Below are 20009 nucleotides of genomic sequence, written 5' to 3'. Positions count from 1 at the left end.
GACTGGCACCCCGTCCAGGGTGTCCACTGCCTTGTTCCCTGAGTTCCCTGGGATAGGCTCCAGCCTTCCCCGCATCCCTATGTAAGATAAGCGGTACAAAAAATGGATGGAGACATTCTATAATAATATACATTTATATAAATATAAATCTTATTACAGACTTTTACTGTACATGACAGCATCCCTTTCAGGCCATCAAGATGTTTTTATAAAATGCACTACTTCACAACGAATTAGCTTGGAAACAAAAAAATGTTTTGTATCAAGTGAAAAACTTTATCATTGATATTATCACATCCTGTGTGACTGTTCTGGCATGGAGCTTATCTGAGTCCATAATTGTGAAAGAATATTTATCTTTATTTTGGTGCCTGGCCACTCCAGCCAACCTCCTTCAAGTACTTATGACTCAAACATGAACTGGATTGACAGATATGGTTTCTTTATTTACTCAAGAAATTAACCTTTATAACAAGAAGTCTGAGCTTGAATACGCATACAATGTGCCATACAGCTAATGTGCTATTATTTTTGAATTACATATGAGTAATATAGGATGAGACAGGCAGAAATGTGCTGACTAATCAGAATGTTTGTTTTTCAGGGAGTTTCTTTTAAAACTCCTATTGCTAAATGATCTGATAATGGGTGTTGGGTTTTCCATTGAGCTTTTTAAAAACACACACACACACAAACAACCCCACACACACCTCTGCACATGCCCTGCTGCACCTGCACTGCTTAGTTCAGCTCTATCAGACAATCAGGCAGGTTTTAGGATGGTAAATCATCACTGTCATTCTTATCCAGTTTGTGTTCAATTCATTTACAGGCCATGTGTTATAGGATTAATAATTTAAGAGGTTATAACTAATGAGTTATGCTGATCTAATCTGCAACGAAAGTAGCCTGTCCTTTTGGCACTGATCCTTTTGGATGTTTATTAGACCTAGTTACCAGAAAATGTGTTTAATACATTTTGATTTTCTTAGTTGTTGCCAAATGGCACAAGAAAAATGTCAGTCTGCACATCATAGTATCATATTTATAGTTTAGTTTTATTGCATTCATTCATTTATACATCTTCAGTAACTGCTTTATCCTGGTCAGGGATACACTCGGGAACACAGGGTGTGAAGCAAGAGAATTCAAACCGGATACGAGTCCATTTCCAGGCACCAGGCACACACCTAGCCACACCTAGTTTTAGCAGTCCACCTACGAGCATGTTTTTGGACGGTGGGAGAAAACTGGAGAACCCGGAGGAAACCCACATGGACACAGTGAGAAATGTAGAACTTCACACAAACAGTACACACAAAGAGTAAACACAAAGAGTAGAGCTCTGTTGTGTTACAGTAGTTCCATAAATAGTATAATATGAGAAGACATCAAATACAAAATCAGTACCACTTCATCTAATCATTATGTTTTTTTAAGAAAACAAACAAGAACTTAAAAGCAAGGTAAATAAGCTTAAGAAATGGGATAAAAATTCATGCTCTCACTCGTCCTCTGTAATGACAAATAATTTTATATAGATTGCTGTTGATGACATTGATGGATATAATATTGAATAAACCACATATTTGTCCATCTTTGTTGATCATTTATGACAAGGCTAAGACGTACGCAGGAGTGCTAATGTCCTTGGATGGAGGATGACTGTTAGCTTTGTCGAACAATGACTCCTCCACCATGTTATCCTGATTATGTTTGCTAGCCTGAGAAGAGATTGTTGCAATACGTCTCTCGCGTTTGTTGAGTTTGTGCGAGACAGCACATTCATGGCAGCGCTTAAAAATGAGGTACAGTATCTCACAAAGGGTCAGCAAGATACAGACCAAGCTGACCACCACTAGGAAGATGGTGAATATGCGCTTCTCTGTAGAACGACTGATGTAGCAGTCAGTCACTTGAGGACAGGGAGCCTCTTGACATCTCACCAGCAAAGGAAAGAAGGTGGCTTCGTAAATGTAGAACACAAGAAAGACGAACATGGCGTCCACTGCCATCTTGAAGATGAGGCTGAAGAGATATGTCCACCACAGCCCCCCTCGCTTCTTGCTGGTGTCTTTGTAGAGATGAGAACAGCCCTCACCATACTTCAGCTGGTGCTTACGCTCACGGTCGTCCCTGTACGCCACATGCAGGACCACCAGGAGAGAAGGGCACGTGACAAAGATGAGCTGGAGTGCCCATAGACGAGAGTGAGATATGGGAAAGAAATGGTCATAACAGACATTGTGGCAGCCTGGCTCTCTGGTGTTGCAGTCGAACTCCTTCTGCTCGTCACCCCACACCTTCTCGGCAGCGACCAGCAGCACCAGCAGACGGAAGATGAACACCAGGGACAGCCATAAGCGACCAAAAGCTGTCGAGTACTTATTGACGCCACTGACGAGGCCCTGAAGAAATGCCCAGTTCATTTTCACGCTACTGTGTGGTTGCTTCCTAACACTTGCTCCGACTGCCTGAGGTGTGTCACTCACTTCAGCTATTATGTGGACAAAGTGTGACCAACCCAGTGAAGTAAGTAAACACAATAGTGCGAGTGTATGAAAGAGCAAGAGATAACAAGCAAACACTGGGCCACCTTGCTAACTTGTGCCAAGTGTCAAAACGTGGACATTTCTTCTGGACATACTGTAAGGTCTCTGTTATCCAATTAAACAAAAGTATCTTTGAAGATTGTGGTACTAGGCAGGGTGAGGCAAGAGATTTTAGTTTTGCCTAGGCTATCTTCCTGCAAAGACCATGTGGGGTAAGGAGTCAGTTTAATAAACACTGTGTTAAAAAGTCAGTCTGCATAAAATTGTCAAAAGATGTCTAAAGCCTTTCCTCACACAGTCAATGTCATGCATTGATCAAATGAATAGATAAATACTTGCCCTAGGGAATCAAATAACAGTGTTCAATTAAATAACAGCATACCACAGCCTGTCAGGAAGCTGGGGTCAGAGCACAGGGTCAGCCATGATGCAGTGCCCCTGGAGCAGAGAGGGTTAAGGGACTTGCTCAAGAGCCCAACAGTGGCAGCTTGGCATTGCTGGGGCTTGAACCCCTGACCTTCCAATCAGTAACCCAGAGCCTTACCCGCTAAGCCACCACTGCCCCTGTGATGCAGTCGGGATGGAAAATTTTAATACAGTTTTCTCTGTTTTAATGTTTGTAAACTATAAATAGTAGAATATGTTACAATTTTACCACGTAAAGGGTTTTCCCATCCAACCACGCATTTTGTTTGCATATATTTACTTACGGATGGTCATAACATTATCCAAAAATAAATGTAGCCTGCAAGTCAGGTATAAAACATGAAAAGTGAACAATTACAATTTTTTTCATTTATTAATAATGAATGACACATCACATTTTTAACTATTTACAGTTACATTTAATGTTGTGTAACGTCCATGAGATAATTTGGTTCCTATTAGTTCACTTTCATCGTAGCAGCTATCAACAGTCGTTCCCTCACCTGCCTCATATTTTTCTCCCTTTTGATGTTAATAAGACAAAGAAACAAAGCTTTTCATGTAGCAGAGAAACTGGAATGTGCAAAGTCTTCTGTCCCTGTGCAGAAAACTTACTGACCATTACAACACGTTCACGCTGGAGACTCCTTCCACAAAACTCCTACCTTTACAGAAAACCTCACCATGTCACTAATTTAAAGCTTTTATTTTGTTAAATAAAAATTAGTTTTGTAAACTCATTTATTATTAGGTTTGGGTTATGTAGAGCGCCACCATACAAATATCTGATACGAGATATATCTACTATCAGAGCTCTGCTGTTTTAATGAAGGGTATCTACATAGTGCCTTTATAACACATTCATAAGCATTGTATTGCATAAATGTTTTATAAAGGAGTGCAGGAGAACTTGTCAAAATGAGTACAATGATATTGGAAGTTTTATGCAACGCTGTCTTTACATGGAGAACAACAACCATCACGTATCATTATGAGTTGACCAATTGAGATACTGTATTACTGTACAAAAAAAAAATCCAATTCATGATACTTTAAGAAAATTGTGGTTCAAAGTTGCGTTAACTCTGTTGTGTAACTGTCTAGTATGCTTCAATACAACAGTTATTTCTGGTCCACTAATTTGACTGGACAAGCAGCATTCCAAGCATGCTGATATTTTGTATAAATACAAATTGTACACAGTGATGCACTGTTTGTATCACTCTGTTTGTCTTTGCTACATTTGCTTCAGTACAACAACAATATTGCTCATGTGATATTGCTTAATTAATAAATAATGTCCACTTGAATCTAATGGGGATTGGCTAGTAGGTGGATTGACTATGCTTAACTGCCCCTAGGTATGAATGAATGTATAAGTGTGTGTTTGAATGGTGCCCTGTGATGGACCTTTGTCCCAAACTGTACTTTTGCTTGTCACTGGGGTGGTACCTTCAAGGCCATACCTTTTAAACCTTTACTGTGTATCTACAACATGGTAATGTGAATGTAGGGTACTTTCAAAAATGATTTAAGGTACATAATTGGACCTTAAAGGCCACTCTTGTACCTTTTATTAGCTTTTGGAGTAAAGCTTTAAAGGTACATCAGTGGTCCAATTATGTATCATACAATATATTCACGTTTCCAGTAAAAGATGTACCCTTGATGGTACCATGCCAGTGACAAGCAAAAGCACATACATACATACAGTATATTCATTCGCACCTAGGGGAAGTTTAGCATAGCCAGTCCACCTACAGGCATGTTTTTCGGAGTTGTTCCCGATGTTCCCTGGGATAGGCTCCAGGTTCCCCCGTGACCCTGAAGAAGGAGTAAGCAGTAGAAGATGCACGGATGGATGAGGATTGTTTCATCACAACATAATTCCCATAGCTCCATTTTTGTTACTCCAGAGTTTTGATGACTTTATTATTATTATTATAAAATGTGGAGGAAAAAAAATAAAAATAAAAATAAAGAATGAGTGTGTCTAAACTTTTGACCGATAGTGTACATTAAATTATTATTTCTTTAATGTACACTATAGTAACGTTCCCATGTGAAAGATACATACTAAAATGTACAAAAGGTGTACCCTTGCACCACCTCCCTGACAAGAAAAAGAGTACATTTTAAAAACTCAGAATATAGATATTTTCCTTATTTAAAATAATAATAATAATAATAATAATAATGAAGTCTAAATAATAATAATAAAAAAAGCTACAAACATGGCCTATGTGTGGTGTGAATACGTCTCATGTTAATAGTTTTGTTTTTTGAATTCGGATTAATACAGTAACGAAAGTTCCTCTGTCCTCCTGGAGGAATCACAAGCACTTCCTGTATGAAGTTCGCTGCGGGTGAGAGGTCAGTACACGCTGAGACGGCTCGTGCACCGAGCCACACACCACTGCAGCATCCCGGGACAATGTGACCCTTCCCGGATCACCTTCATTAGCCAAGTGCAGCTGGGCCGAGCTGAAACCCGGGGGAGAGCCGACTTAATCAGTCCGGCTGACGAGGCGACGAGCAGCGGCAGCACGGCGAGGTGAGTGTGCACGGCGTTAGCTCGCATTGCTAACGCTTACAGCAGTTATGGCACTTCTTCAGCTATTCATCAGAGCTTTGCTGCCATTTCGCGTGTGTCCGCAATCCTTAAAAAAAAAAAAAAAAAGTATGTCGGAAACCCGTCGCGGAGAATTTCTCTAGGCTTCGGCACTAGTTTGCGATATTAACCCTACCTGCCTTGTCAGCTCTGCTGCCGTGATTTTGAGTGATTTCCGCGCTCTAGAACAGATCAAACGGGCACCAAGAGGAAAACATTTCAGCTCGGAGTAAACGCTTAGCCGTGTTCTTGCTAAAGCTAAACATCCGCTTAGAACCGCAGCAGCGCCCGGACACGCACACGCACACGGACACGCACACGCACACGCACGAGCCGCGTAAACACACGCCATGGCTATTCTTATCTAGCTTGCACCGTGCGTCACTTCTCATAGCGTAGAGTTGTGTTGTGCAGCCTGACAGAGTGCGGTGATGTTTGCAGGCGTTGCCCCCGAGCCCCGGTGCTGAGTGGATCATGCGCCAGTGGAGTCTCCGCGCTGTGGCTCCGCGCGCTGAGCCGCTCCCCACGGGCCGCGTGTCCCCGCAAGTCTCAGGTAAAAACCGCACTTTGCGTTTCAGTTGCATCCACTCCATTAACCAGCTATTGCGCAACATGGCGGCTTTGACCGCAGCTATAGTGTAAATCAGAGCTTCACAAACATTTTTAACACTACCCCCCGCCCCACCCCCCACACACACACCCACACCCTCAGTGTAGATTTATTTATTTTTTTATGCGAGTAAGCCAGCTACACTATAAGGCCAAAAGTATGTGGACACCTGGGCGGCTGTGGTTCAGGTGGTAGAGCGGGTTGTCCACCAATCATAAGGTTGTCGGTTCAAATCCCGGCCCACATAACTTCACATGCTGAAGTGTCCTTGGGCAAGTCTGAACCCCAAGTTGTTCCCGATGGCAAGTTAGTGCCTTGCATGGCAGTTCTGCTACCATTGGTGTGTGAGTTTGTGTGTGTGAATGGGCTTTGGATAAAAGCGCTATATAAGTGCAGACCATTTACCTGGCCGTGACACCCATATGTGCTGTGCTTGTTGAACACCCTGTTAAAAAAAGGCATGAATAGCTTTGCTGTTATAATAAACCTCTACTCTTCTGGGAAGGATTTTGGAGCGTGCCTGTGGGGATTTGTCCATTCAGCCACGAGAACATTTACTAAGGTTGGGCAGTGATGTTAGACAAGAATGTATGCAGTCAGTGTTCCAGTTCATCCCAAAGATGTTCAGTGGGGTTGAGGTCAAGGCTCTGTGCAGGCCAAGTGAGATCTTCACCATTAACCATGATTGACCATGTCTTCACAGAGCCCGCGCTGTGCACAGGGACATTGTCATGCTGGAACAGGTTTGGGCCTCTTAGTTCCAGCGAATGTCCACAGACGTTCTTGGCAATCCTACTGAATGCCTCCAATATTGTGACAAAAGTTTGGGGAAGACGCACATACAGTACGGGGTCATGATCAGGCTTCCACATACTTTTGGCCATATAGTATGTAAATATTAGGCCTACTATCGAAACATTTACAGTAATGTTCTGGCAGTTTATTGAACATTTAGAGCTTTCTTAATTCCTGAAACGTCTGCCAACAGACTACATCACTACACAAGTCGAGCTTGTTTATAGGCTGACTTGTTTTTAAGACAGTGGGGTTTGAATTAAACCTGTTCAATTCCAGTGACAGTCAAACATGCTCATAATTATAATATCATTACATTACTAATTATTAAGATACATCAATAAGTATAGTAGCTGTGAAGTGGTGACTTTCCTGCAAAAAACAAAACAAAGCATAGACTCCACTTAGAGTACCGCTGATGTAAATGAATGTTCCTGCATTCTATTCCCTGCCTGATCTCTATGCTTCCATTAATACGCCTCAGGGCAGTTGTTAAGTTCCATCTATAAACAAAATCTATGCAAATTAGCTTCAAACCTATGCAAAGCAGTAACAGCTAGTGGTGATAGATATTAGAGATTTACTATCAGCAGCTTGACAATTCAACTGTTAGGGTTGAGCAGTGCATTATTTCACAAAGCTTTATTGATGGCAAAATAAGAATGATGTGGAACAAATTATTATACACACACACACACACACACACACACACATTCACACACTGAATTAAGGGCAGGTGTATTCACTGTTTCTGATTTTCTCATGTCTATATCGCTCTGTTGGCTTCATGCCGTGTTTCCTCTGAGTACTAAACATGATAAACAGACTAGTTGTAACCCCAGAACACTACATTTATGCTTCTGTCATCTGTTTTTATTTATTTATTTATTTTTCTAATTTATACATTGATTGAACAATGTATGCTTAGCCTGTCGAGTTTTTGTTTCTCCTCCAAACACACTTCAGGGGGAAAAATCTGCCTTATCATTCATTACACACTGAGAAGAAAGATAAAAAAAATATATATATAAGCAGAAATGGAGATGAAATCTAGGTGGCATGTCACCTCTCTGATAAGATTGTCACTGATGGGCTTCATAAATCTACAGTCTGAGCTAGAAAGAAATCATCCCTAGCCTTGCTTCTTTATACCATTCCTTGCTGTTGCGCTTGGTTCCAGAAAAATCCAGAATATTCCGCCTTTTTATTTTATTTGTTAACGGCAAATAATCTGATGTGTACAGTCCGATATTGACGTGTTTTATTTAAAAATGTTAAAACCCAAAGGAGCTTAGCTTATTTATAGGAGATGCCCCTGCACCTAATCTTAAATGAGAGAATGTCTCACCAGAGCTGTTGTTATGTAGACATAGACGTAGCCCAATATAGGAAAAAGTCAGTGGTTGCAGTGGTGTGCGCAGGTTTTTAGAAATGATGTGGTGAACTGGGTACAAGAGCACACAAAAAAGCGCATTTCTGAGGAATGCAGATATCTTATCTTTCTGCGAGCTATGTATAGTCCTTTTGTTCTGCTCGTAAATTCAATTACAGCTGCAGAAGGATTAACTCGGCTCTCCTCACAGATGCCAGGATGGAGTGCTGTGATGTGGAGCCACGCTACACGATCGAGCAGATTGACCTGCTTCAGCGCCTCAGGCTGTCCGGCTTGACCAAACCTCAGATCCTCCAGGCCCTGGAGTCTCTAGAGAGACTGGATCCAGAGCACCGCTCGCCTTTCTGTGACAATCACTCCGCCCCGCCCAGGGCTCCTACCTCTGCAGCTCCGGCTGCACCTTCTTCCTCATCTTCCTCATCTTCCTCTCTCACCTCAGCTACCACACAGACTCCAGTTCTAGATGCTGCACTGTCCCCCAGCAACAGTTATGATGCCTCGTCTCCACCCCTGTACCCACCCGGAGTTCAGAGGTCATTCGCTTATGACCTGGCAGAAGAGGATTGGGATCTGGAAGAGAAGGTGGAGGAGTACATGAGGTATAAGCTTTATTCACATCAGCTTGTTTTGCTGGTATTACCTTGTTGTCGTTTCTTTCCCCCTGAAGACTAGCAGGAATTAATATAACCCCAGACGATGGCAGGGAATGTCCCTTGAGCGGCCTTGTAATTTTCAGGGAGTTGTAGGCTTTTCTAAAGTGGGTCAGGTGGAGCGGGAGGGAGACAGCTGGCTTTAATAAGAAGTTTTCGAGCTCTTAAAATGTTTTCGAGTGGTGCTGTTTCCTTTGGTATGTAAGATGAAGACCGTATTAACTGTTGATAGTGAGAATGTAAACAATGTTCATCTCTATTTCCTTTTTTTACCCCAGTAGTACTTTTTGTTTGTACTATTTTAGTGATTGGACTAGTAATCTCCGTGCACAAACTGTAGCAATGTATAAATCGGAGCAACCACTAAAACACTTAAAACGTTGGCAAGACACTTAAAAAAACTAATTAGCAATCGTTATTTTTGCATTTAATATGACGTGAAAAATTCACACTATCCTGGATGGACTTGAACTATTTTCTAAAATGTCATTATTTTCTCTTATACCACTGCACTGTTGAATTATTGATTCCGATTGGCCAAAAGAGTTTCATAAATGTTTCTATAATTGCAGATCTGCAAGCTGTAACCAAGTCACAGGTTTATATTAATGTGCTAGTTTTAATATTCAATTCAGTCCAATTCAGTATTTGTGTAGCGCTTTTTACAATAGACATTGTCTCAAAGCAGCTTTACGGAAATAAATATATCAACACGGTATATTATGGTATCGTTATATATGATATGGTATCGTTTCTATAATATATTGCGTACATTATATAATCTGTTATAATCTATTGTTCCACGATCTTAGCCTGGTAAACAGATTAAACGAGGCGCTACTGAATGAATAAAAATGTGTAATCATTGATATGTTGAAGCTTTCTGTAAGGAGACATTTATTTTAACGTTTGACATCCAGTGCCAGCACTTTGGAACAGTCCGTGAGTTTTCTCCCATAGGAAAGTCTTTAGGAAAGTGGATTTTGCGCTTTTGGGTGCTTTGCATTTTCTCTGTAACAAGCTTGTTTACTACCAGAGTAATAAGTGAGCTGCTATAACATGTGATAACCGAAAGTAACTTGTTTCACAGGCATTCCACGGCATTAAAATGTAACTATAAAAGGATGAAAAGTTGGACACGGTCTCTAATAAATAAAGATTGTAATCGCTGGTAAATTGCTGCGGTATAAGAGGAATAGAACACTTCAGGAAAAGTCGTACTTCGTTAACGACGTACCACGCCACGCCACCCTGTTGTTAATTATTTTCCGATAATAGCATGCCCTGTCATGTTTTATTACACTCGTTGTCTTAGATTCTGATTTATTGTCTAATTTGTGTTACAAATACTTCATAATTTAGCTGAACATATTAATGTGTTATAACACTGGTCCATTATGACCGTTCTGCTTGTCAGCATGTAGCATGTTTAGTCATTCCATGTTAATAGTACAGAATATTAACCCACATTTACATCCATGTGATGCATGTGTATGGGTTTTAGGAGGGACAGTAACCTGGTAAAGGAGGAGATCAAGGCTTTCCTCAATAACAGGAGGATCTCTCAGGCTATTGTCGGCCAAGTTACAGGTACTCAGCCCAACTCCATACGATGGCTGTTATTCATCAAAGACGAGTAGAATTGCCTGCCGGTTTGAGCTCCTGGAATAACGTATGAACAAAAACCTTTGTCAGATGAATGAAACCGTCATAAAACATCAAAATGAGCGCGAAAGATAAATCAGCTTCAAGCTTCTGCCCGTTTTTTATTTACGCCATGCATACAACATGCCCCGGTTTCTATAAATCTAAACTTCATATAGATCTAATTTACATGAAGCACTTCGTCATTAATGCAGCTGTTGCAGCAGTAAGCCAATAAAAGGAGAGCGTTCAGCAGAATACAGTTATCCAAGTCCCGAGGAAAGAAGTAAATCAAGCAGGCAAAAATTCATTACAGTGAAGCTGAAATTAAAAAAAATAAATAAATTCATTTGTTAATAGCGTTTCAGCAGAGGGAACTTTTGGCAGTATTTTGTTTTTACTGACATGAATGGTATCATTTAGGTGAATGTAGACCGTTATGGATGTGTTCTGTGTTCTTCATAACGCTGTTAAAAAGTCAGTTAGCAAACTGAACCCGTTTTCCATCTTCACCTGCAGGTAGTTATGTGAACTTTATTTATTGCTACATTTTTTTTATTCATGTTAGTACTCGTTAGGTCTGATTCAGCAGAACACAGCTTCAAAGATGAAACGTTTAAAGCTGAAATCTTCATTTATAAATATAGCTGAGCCAAGTATCAATCCTGATCAAATAAACAAATCCTTATTTCAACAAAGTACTGAGAGAAATGAATAGATCCAAAATCTGGTGTGTTGTAGTTGTAGATGTAGATAAGCAGTTAATTGATACACACTTACAATCGTACGATGAAATTAGTGATTAAGGAAACTGACTGTAGAGTTTATGTACGCTTTTTTTTTTTTTTTTTTTTTTTTTTTACAATCAGATTCGACCATATCCAAATTTGATGAATAAGAGCCAATATCTTTAATATCATTTTAAAGAAAATACTTCACTGTTGATTTGCATGGAAAGGAAGTTTGCTCACTGAACAAGAAGCTCGCGGAGGACATTCTCCCACTAGGCTCCAGCCTCGGTTGTATGTCTGTTTAAATCCAAGTTTGTTTTCATCTTTATTCAAGTGTTCAGTTTATGTCGTCTTTATTATAAACACCCAAGGTCACTTTGCAAACTTTATTAACATTTTGTGTGTTTCTTTAATCAGTGTCTGCGCTTCTCAGTGTTAAGTATGTGCTACGAGAACCACTTGGATGAACATTTGAAAAGGCTGGTCAGGACAGGGCCATATAGTATAGATTGCACCCAGTGAGGTATGCAGCTGATCTAATGGATTATACTACCCTCTTTATGTTTTGTTGGCAGATGGAAGTATGCCTCTTAAACTGTTGAGCTATGTGATTTAACCCAAAAAGGAACAGCTATGAAGGACATTATAATTTCCTCAACAATTCCAGTGTAATATCCTATAATGGCTTCTAGTAATGGTTTAGCTCAAAGAGGGCTTATTTTTTGTTGGTAAGTAGTGGGCTTAAAAATAGCCTGGATATTCCATCTCCAGCCTATTAGATTATACCATGGGAGGTTCTTGATGAGGGTTGTTTGCTATTAGCAAGGTAACCGTATGATTCAGTAGATTAAATCCTACCATCCTGTCAGGGATTTTCCTTAAATAGCCTGAGTGTCTCAAATGCCATACCACTGCCATACCACGTGTGAAAAATGCTGTGCAGTTGCCTGCCTAGTCTTGTGAAATCATACTTGACCTTGGGATATTTTTGCTCCATGTGGTAGGGAGACTGTCTTTACAAGTCTATTAGGGCTGTGTTCCTTTATTTACACACGTTTTTTGTAGGTATCAGTCAAAGCTACATCTCCCAGTGGCTGCTGCAGCAGGGCTTGGAGATGAGCGACTCCAAACGCAGGGCTTTTTACCGCTGGTATCTGCTGGAGCGGAACAGTCCAGGTGAGCACAGCTTCTAAGTCTTGGTTACATGTAGTTTCTAGCATGGGATGAAAGTATTTCGGTAGGAAACAGTCGCTGCCTTTGATTTTGTGTTCATCCACTTACCATCCACTTTCTTTTACACTTCCTTTCCACACGGTCCTCGAGGGCTTGTAATTCAGTATGGTTTCTAAAACAGGCCTTATGAATCTATAAAAAAGTCTTTTCAATTATGGAAATGAAACCAGCTGATTTCATTTGCCATCGTTTATATTATCGCATTAATGTTGGGTTTGGCAAAGCCTATAGATGTGCATACTGTTTGGGAAATGAACTTAAAAGCCTGTCACCCAGCCAGAACAGTCATCTGCTCACATTAATACAGTTAATGTGACACAAGTTAAAGGCTGACAAAGTAATGCAGAGTTTGGATGAAACCCTCCAGGACTTTTAGTTCTCCTTAACTTCCTGCAGAACCCCAGAAACTTGACTGTGCATTGTACCTCTTAGTCCTGATCCTGGGCCTGGAACTTGCTGGTTTTCGTCTTGTCCATACGCCACCTAACTTTACTAACAGAACTCTGAGCATGTCGCTTTGTAATCCTCTGCAGTGCTGCAGTATTGAGCATGTCTCTGCACACTTAATCCCCTGCATTATAGACTAATCTTTATAGATCTTAATGCAACTCCTAATAAAACTGGTAGAACAGCAGTTTTCTCTACAGGTTTGAACAGAGTGACACGGTTGTATTCGTCCATGAATGAGACGTTGTTGGTTTTTGGAAGCGACGTTAGTTAACATCCAGCTTTCTGATTGCCCGAATGGCTTAAAGGGTTCAGGTGGACTGAAAACCAGCATGCTCAGGGCCCCAGGAGCAGGACTGACACCCCCTGGAGTAGACAGAGAGAACTACTGATGCACCTGCTCCCTTGGTACTCTGCACAGCAGGCCCAGCCAGGTAACTGCCATGAACCCAGCTGCTGTAGTTACAGCTGGACAATAGGCAATGCATGACCCAGACAGCACTCCTTTCACATTTTTCATAAAAAGAGTTATCATAGTATAAAACGCATCATCCATGTGTAATGGCTGTCTGACATTAGTGAGAAGGAAGTGCTATTTTAGTTTCATGACTCATGTCTGTGTTATGTCTCTAAAGGTGCTACTCTGTCCATGCGCTCACTGGTCAAAGAGGAACCTGACTGGAGGGTTGCCGGTTGCCCCGGTGACAGGGCGGCTGTCGGCGGGCCTTTCAGACTGAGGAGGGGCAGCCGTTTCACCTGGAGGAAAGAGTGCCAGTCGATCATGGAGAGGTGAGTCATTTACAAAGAGGCTCCAGGTTAAACTACGCCAGTTTCAAGTGCGCAGATTTGGACATGCTTTTTTTCTTTCTTTATAAAATGTTAACACTTCCAACAGTCTGTGGTAGCCTTAAATCCTTACAGATCACCTGCCCAAATGCTTGTCTGTAACTGGAGGGGTTATACTTTGAGTGTGATTGTTCATTTAGAACATCAGTGCTTACAACTCTGTCTGCAGAATGAAATGAATAACACGTTAATTCAGTCATTATTTGACAAATAAATATCAACATTAAGCTAGCCTTATTAAGTAAACATTGTTTTACAAAAATGTGCATGTAGGCATGATTTTCCCAAATTAAGCAGTCTTTCACAGGAAAATCAACACGCATTTATCACATACAAACGCGCAATTTAAATGACCGGTAAACACACACAGCTCAATATCACTTCACCAAAGACCCACTAGAGGGCACAAAACACATGCTGATGACTGTGCAACACCATTATAGTCGTATTTGCGTGGATGATCTGTCCATACAGGATTTCATACAGCATGTGATTGTTGTGGCCAAAAATGCTTGATTTTGATGCGGCTTTTTAAAAATCTGAGTTTTTTTTTTTTGTGGAAAACTATTTGAATTGGCGAAATTGCAACTGCACAAAACTGTTTTGCATGGGACGGATTGGCACCCCGTCCAGGGTGTACCCCGCCTTGTGCCCCATGCTCCCTGGGATAGGCTCCAGGTTCCCCACAACCCTGTAGGATAAGCGGTATAGAAAATGGATGGATGTTTTGCTCGGCTTTAGCGGTGATGTTTGTTGGTAAATGAGACATTTTAGCTGAGCTCATGTTTTAGCCTTGGCTAAATGCGTGTTGTGACGATGACTTGATGTAATGTGTCTTGGCACAGTCATGATCTGGCTCATTTAACACTACTAGAGGGTTATGCATACAAGTGTAATAACTGTCAGGCTTTGCTGTGGGTAGAGTTCAGTGAAAGAAGATAGTTGTTAAAAATGGCCTGTGAAGAAGATACATGCTTCAATAATCATTTAAAAATAAATAAATAAAGGATTTAATTTGATTCATGAATAGGAATCAAATTCAAATGTTACCTTTGGATGTCTGGTGTCGCAAATTTCTTCAAGATGACCTGCCACTGGTTGTAATAGTAAACTGGCCCTAATTTGTTTGTTGTCTTCGTTCAGTTTCTTTATAGAGAATCAGTATCCTGATGAAGCCAAACGTGAGGAGATTGCCAACACCTGCAACTCTGTCATCCAAAAACCAGGTGAGAACTCTTTAACTGTTTCGTCTGCAGATCAACAACATTCTCCCATTCAATATTACTGCCTCATGGTGGTAGTACACTGCAGATTCAATTAGACTGGATCGTACAAATGAAAATGGAATAATCACATTCTTCTGTGTGTGAAATTCTGTTCCAGGGTGCAAACTTTCCGAGTTTGAGAGAGTCACTGCTCTGAAAGTGTACAACTGGTTCGCCAATCGCAGGAAGGAGATGAAGAGACGTGCCAACATAGGTGAGATGGTCTGCAATTGATCGCAATCAGAAGGACAATCTTTTGATAATTAACTATTTAATTATTATACCAAATGACTTGTGGTGGCTAGCTCACTAAAATGGATAAAAAAAAAAAAGTATGTAGTCATCAGTATGGCAAAGATTAATGTGAGGAGACGTTTATTTTGTGTTTTTTTTGAAGGATTCTCCAGTGTCAGAACTTTGTGACACGGAAATACGGAAGAGTCTTCAGGATGGAAGACTGTGCAGCTTGCAATTTCTTAGTAACATGGCAAGCTGCATTTATGTCTTATTAACTTCAAGAGAGAGAGAAAAGATTTTGGTGTGCGAACAGTGGTTTACAGCTGCTATAACATAAGTGATAGCAGGAACTACCCTGTTTCACTGACGTTCCATAACGTAACTATAAACGGATAAAAAGTACGACGTCATTTTAGAAGGAGTCAAATTTGTTTGCGTCGGATAATTACTGTGGTAATAAAACACTTTGCGAGGAAAAGAATTAACCATGAACCACGGGAGGTACCACAAACTCTGCTTCAGGACAAGCCGCATCATACCACCCTGTCACTGATTATTTTCCTGTAACAGCACAACGCCCCGTTGTGTTTTATTCCTTACATAATACCAAATAGATGGAAGTCACGGTTATGGAACATAGTTATTTATGAAAGTATCTATATTGGAAGTACCTATATTGGTGATTTTCTTTCTCTTTTCCTCACTCTACCCCAACCACCCTATCTTGTGTTCTCAGAGGCTGCCATTCTTGAGAGCCATGGCATAGAAGTGCCAAGCCCCAGCTGTCACTCTAATGGTGAAGAGGTTGAGAACCAGGAGTTTGGAGATCAGGTTGTGAATCAGCGATTTCCGGATCAGGTGGGATATTATCTAATTCTCTCTCGGTGCCTTATTTTTTATCCATAATGACTCTGACAGAAAAATACAGCAGAATTGACAAACCCATGGACATGATTGGAACAGAGAATGAAGAGGTGCCCAGGTAGGTAGAAACAATGTAAGAATGCTTTTTAATGTCTTATTGCCTAATGAACTGGTTCTCTTTCCCAAATTAAAAAACACATTTGTAATTTAAACCACAGCAACCCTGAACAGAATAAATCATTTACTGAAACTGAACGAATGAACATGATAAATACAAGGGATGTGTCCTTATCTGAATACGTTATTCAAAATGAATGCGTGCTGTTTCCAGGGGTATATATAGTAGGGTTCATACAGTATTTAATAAAACAACAACGAGGAAAAGGAAAAACCCTTCCAGTTTATGCCACGCCCACTGTAGGTTTAATATCTGAATATAGATACCGATACGAATATTTGAACCATTAAACGGATACACACTGAAAAAATTATATATATATATATATATATAATATAGTAAACTTTATGTAATTTCAAGTTAATCTACTTGATAAAAACTGGTAAGTATTACACAATAAATCAACCATATATTGTTCCTTTCTTTGTAGTAAACTTTACTTATTTGCTTCATGCGAAGCTAAAATTCCAGTAAAACCTCATTAGTATACGTGTCCAGTTCAGTTTTATGAAGGGAATTGGCTAGTGAGTTATAACGAGCGTCCTGGAGAATCTACCTCGGTTCTTCTGGAGCCTTTGACTGCCGCACTTGCTTCCGTCACCAAAACCTGACAACCTTCGTTATTGTTTTTTTTTTTTTTTTCCGGCTGAAAAGTGGTGTATTATGTAATATATTGCTTTCTTTCCTGATATGCAAACATTTTTCTGTAACATTTAATTTGTCGTTGGAAAAGTAATATTTGGAAATCTAAAATGTTTTTGCGCTGACTTAATAATGTAGAAGTCATTAAATGCCATAACAAAACGTGTGTTTAAACAAAAGGGTGCCTAAGACTTTTGCACAGTAATGTATGATGTACACATTGGGTTTTAGCCGCATAGTTACATGAGTTAATTTAGTAGAAAAGTTAAAGCATTTGAGTAATTCCAATACAAAAATTCACACTACTTTTTGTCATATTTACAGAACTTTCAAATCATTTTTTTCAGTGCACATGCAGAGAGTGTAACACGCCTAGTACACACAACACGCAGCACTGCAGAAGCAAAGAAAGGATGACCTTAATAGTTTTGTAGTAGACCAGGAAGTCAGGAACATCATATTTCTGCTAGCAGGGGTCATGAAATGTGAAAATGATGGCATAAATTTTGGAACTCAGTGTGTGTGTGTGTGTGTGTGTGTAACTATCACTGTGCCAGCAGGAAATACAGATGGATTTAAGAAAAAAAAAAAAAGAGTCTAACAAATGAAGTCCATTTGTGGTCACCTATAAAAAAGTGAATGATGAGTGATTTTTTTTTTTTTTTATGTGCTCAGGAAGAGCTTGCTCAGAGAAAAGTGACTGAGCCAGATGGAGCCACACTGCCTGCAGTGGAAGTAGTGCCTCTTCCAAGCCCTGCTACTCAACACATGGATCAGAAGATGGATGAAACAAAAAGGGAGGCTGCTGATGAGGAGTGAGCAAAGGGAGCAGTCTGCGTAATATTTTAGAGGCTTGAAATTGTGCCGCTTACTGTCCTCCTTCGAGATCTCGGGGGAGGATGTGTGTGTACGGCAAGACACCAAATTGCCTCTAGTGCTAGAGAGGCAATTGTATGTATCTACAGTAATCACGCTTGTAGTAATGGCAATATTTATCTCTATACACTGTATTGTGCATTCCAAGAAGTCTTAATGCATCTTTTAAAAGGAAAAGACAATTCTGGTGCAGAATGGTAACCTTCCACCTCATGCTAAAGCCTTTTTTTTTCCCCCCTCCATCTTCTCACTATTCTCAAGTGTAACAGTTTGACAATAGAAGCCTCATGCAAACAGGAGCGAGGAGTGTGTGAGAAACCTGCAGGACAGGTGTTTGGGTGTGATGACCGGGTACACTAAATTTGTGGTGCTTGTACAAATGCAGGAAGGAAGCGCTGAGATTTTCTTAGCCATATGCAATAGTCCTCGATTGAGACCGGAACCTGAACGCCACCATTTACTCAGGTAAAGCTACATTAGAGTATTGATGGAGAAGCAGCCCCATATTCACTCACTATTGCTAATATCACTTCTGAACGAAGTCTTGGGTATTGTGATTTCATACGTCATGTCTCATGTATACGTCATGTATCATTGTTTATATGTCTCTCGTTTTTCTTTCGATCTTTAATAAGCAAAGCTAAACGTTTTCTGTAAGTGTGATCTAGCCGTAATAGCGCAAGGTCATGCCTTTTCAATCTTTTTATATTTAACCACTACTTAAAGCCTCTCTGTACTCAGTCATTTAAGCTATTGTGATCTATGACTGGTTTTTGGGCTCTAAATTGTTCATTTTAAAAAATATATATTTTTTGCTATAAGCACCATTATTACTTTAATAAGCTAATGCAGTATTATAACACCATGTAACTGTAACAGATTTAGAATCTAGTGTAAAACGATCCATTGTTTTCTCCCTGTCTCTTTGAAGCCAAAGGTATGTCCTGGAAATCAGATCATTTACAGAGATGCTTTTTATAAGGTCAGCGGCAAATTAAATAGTCTTTCCCTGGGATACGTTTAAGAGGTGTGAGCTGAAATGAAATGTGCTCTGAGCATAGGAAGACTTAAAGCTATGATATTTCAGGCCTCAGCGCTGTATATGAAAACAGGAAGCAGTGTTGCACGCTTTCACGATCCATTTCTGTCTGCATTTCCCTGATGACTTAAATAAAAACCCGTATATAATATCTCAATGTCATGGTTGAATTTATTGACCTGCTTGTATATACACATTCAAGATTCCTCTTGTTCAGGTTTAAGCATGTTTTAATTTTCAAAGCATGAACCATTGGAGGATTTCCCCCGAAAAGCTCAGAGTTGAGCTTAAATGCTGTCTAGATTTTTAATGCCCAGAGGTCAGAGATGTGGATTTTATAAGGTAAAGGACTGAAGGTGAAAAAGATGCTTTTGACAATGAGAAATTATGATGACCATTACAATATTATAATTATTGTTACTTACTTGTAACATTCAAAGGAACTTATGTGCATTTTGTTTCCAACTAGTGAGAGTTTGCTTTAATCAATATTACATAGTTCAGTAACTCCTGTTTGCCAGTCAGTGGGTGGTGTTTTTACTTGCATTTTGAACTTTGTATTGCTGTGTATGTATTTTGAAAGAGCAGTACATGTATAGGTAGATCAAAGACACAAACCTGGGAGGGAAAAAAAACGATGAAAGCAACCCACTTTAAGTGTAAAAGGAGCTGTTTTGTTTAACCAGTGATTTAAAAAAAAAAAAAGATTATTTTTGCATGATCTATAAGATGATTTAAAGAAAGGTCATGAACATGTGTTCATGGTTAATTAGCTTAATCTCACAATAAAAAACATGAGAAACATAACCTTTAATTTAAGCAAATTTATTCTAAGTATATAAAAAAAAAAACTAAACTGCACTCTAGTCTTCTGCTGTAATGTTTGATAAGATAAATAATTTTTTTTTAAAAAAGAATAAAGAATGGATGTTTCACCTCACCTCACATGTTTGCAACAGGCTTTCAGGCA

The 20009-nt window shown here is 39.9% G+C and overlaps 2 protein-coding genes across 4 annotated transcripts; one reads left to right on the top strand and one right to left on the bottom strand.

The window, feature by feature from the left end:
* Positions 1–755: 755 nt before the first annotated feature.
* Positions 756–2580, bottom strand: LOC128600443 (gap junction beta-4 protein-like). Its single transcript, XM_053612950.1, has one exon. It carries the CDS (start codon positions 2427–2429, stop codon positions 1611–1613), a length of 819 nt encoding a protein of 272 aa, XP_053468925.1. The 5' UTR covers positions 2430–2580; the 3' UTR covers positions 756–1610.
* A 2640-nt stretch (positions 2581–5220) lies between these two features.
* zgc:91944 (uncharacterized protein LOC436941 homolog) lies at positions 5221–19350 on the top strand. Of its 3 annotated transcripts, XM_053612970.1 has the most exons (11): positions 5223–5532; positions 6031–6142; positions 8578–8986; positions 10542–10627; positions 12478–12588; positions 13401–13526; positions 13728–13881; positions 15082–15164; positions 15322–15417; positions 16177–16298; positions 17800–19350. In XM_053612970.1, the coding sequence occupies exons 2-11, from the start codon at positions 6064–6066 to the stop codon at positions 17941–17943; spliced, it is 1410 nt and encodes a 469-aa protein (XP_053468945.1). In that variant the 5' UTR covers positions 5223–5532; positions 6031–6063; the 3' UTR covers positions 17944–19350. The 3 variants fall into 3 exon arrangements, with proteins under 3 accessions (XP_053468947.1, XP_053468945.1, XP_053468946.1); XM_053612972.1 differs by lacking the exon at positions 13401–13526 and having other exon boundaries at positions 5221–5532; XM_053612971.1 differs by lacking the exon at positions 6031–6142.
* Positions 19351–20009: the final 659 nt, after the last annotated feature.

This window comes from Ictalurus furcatus, chromosome 24, assembly GCF_023375685.1.
Source record: "Ictalurus furcatus strain D&B chromosome 24, Billie_1.0, whole genome shotgun sequence".
Taxonomy (NCBI): Eukaryota; Metazoa; Chordata; class Actinopteri; order Siluriformes; family Ictaluridae; genus Ictalurus; species Ictalurus furcatus.
The sequence above is the reverse complement of the archived record's forward strand: the minus strand, read 5'-3'. Positions and strand labels throughout refer to the sequence as shown.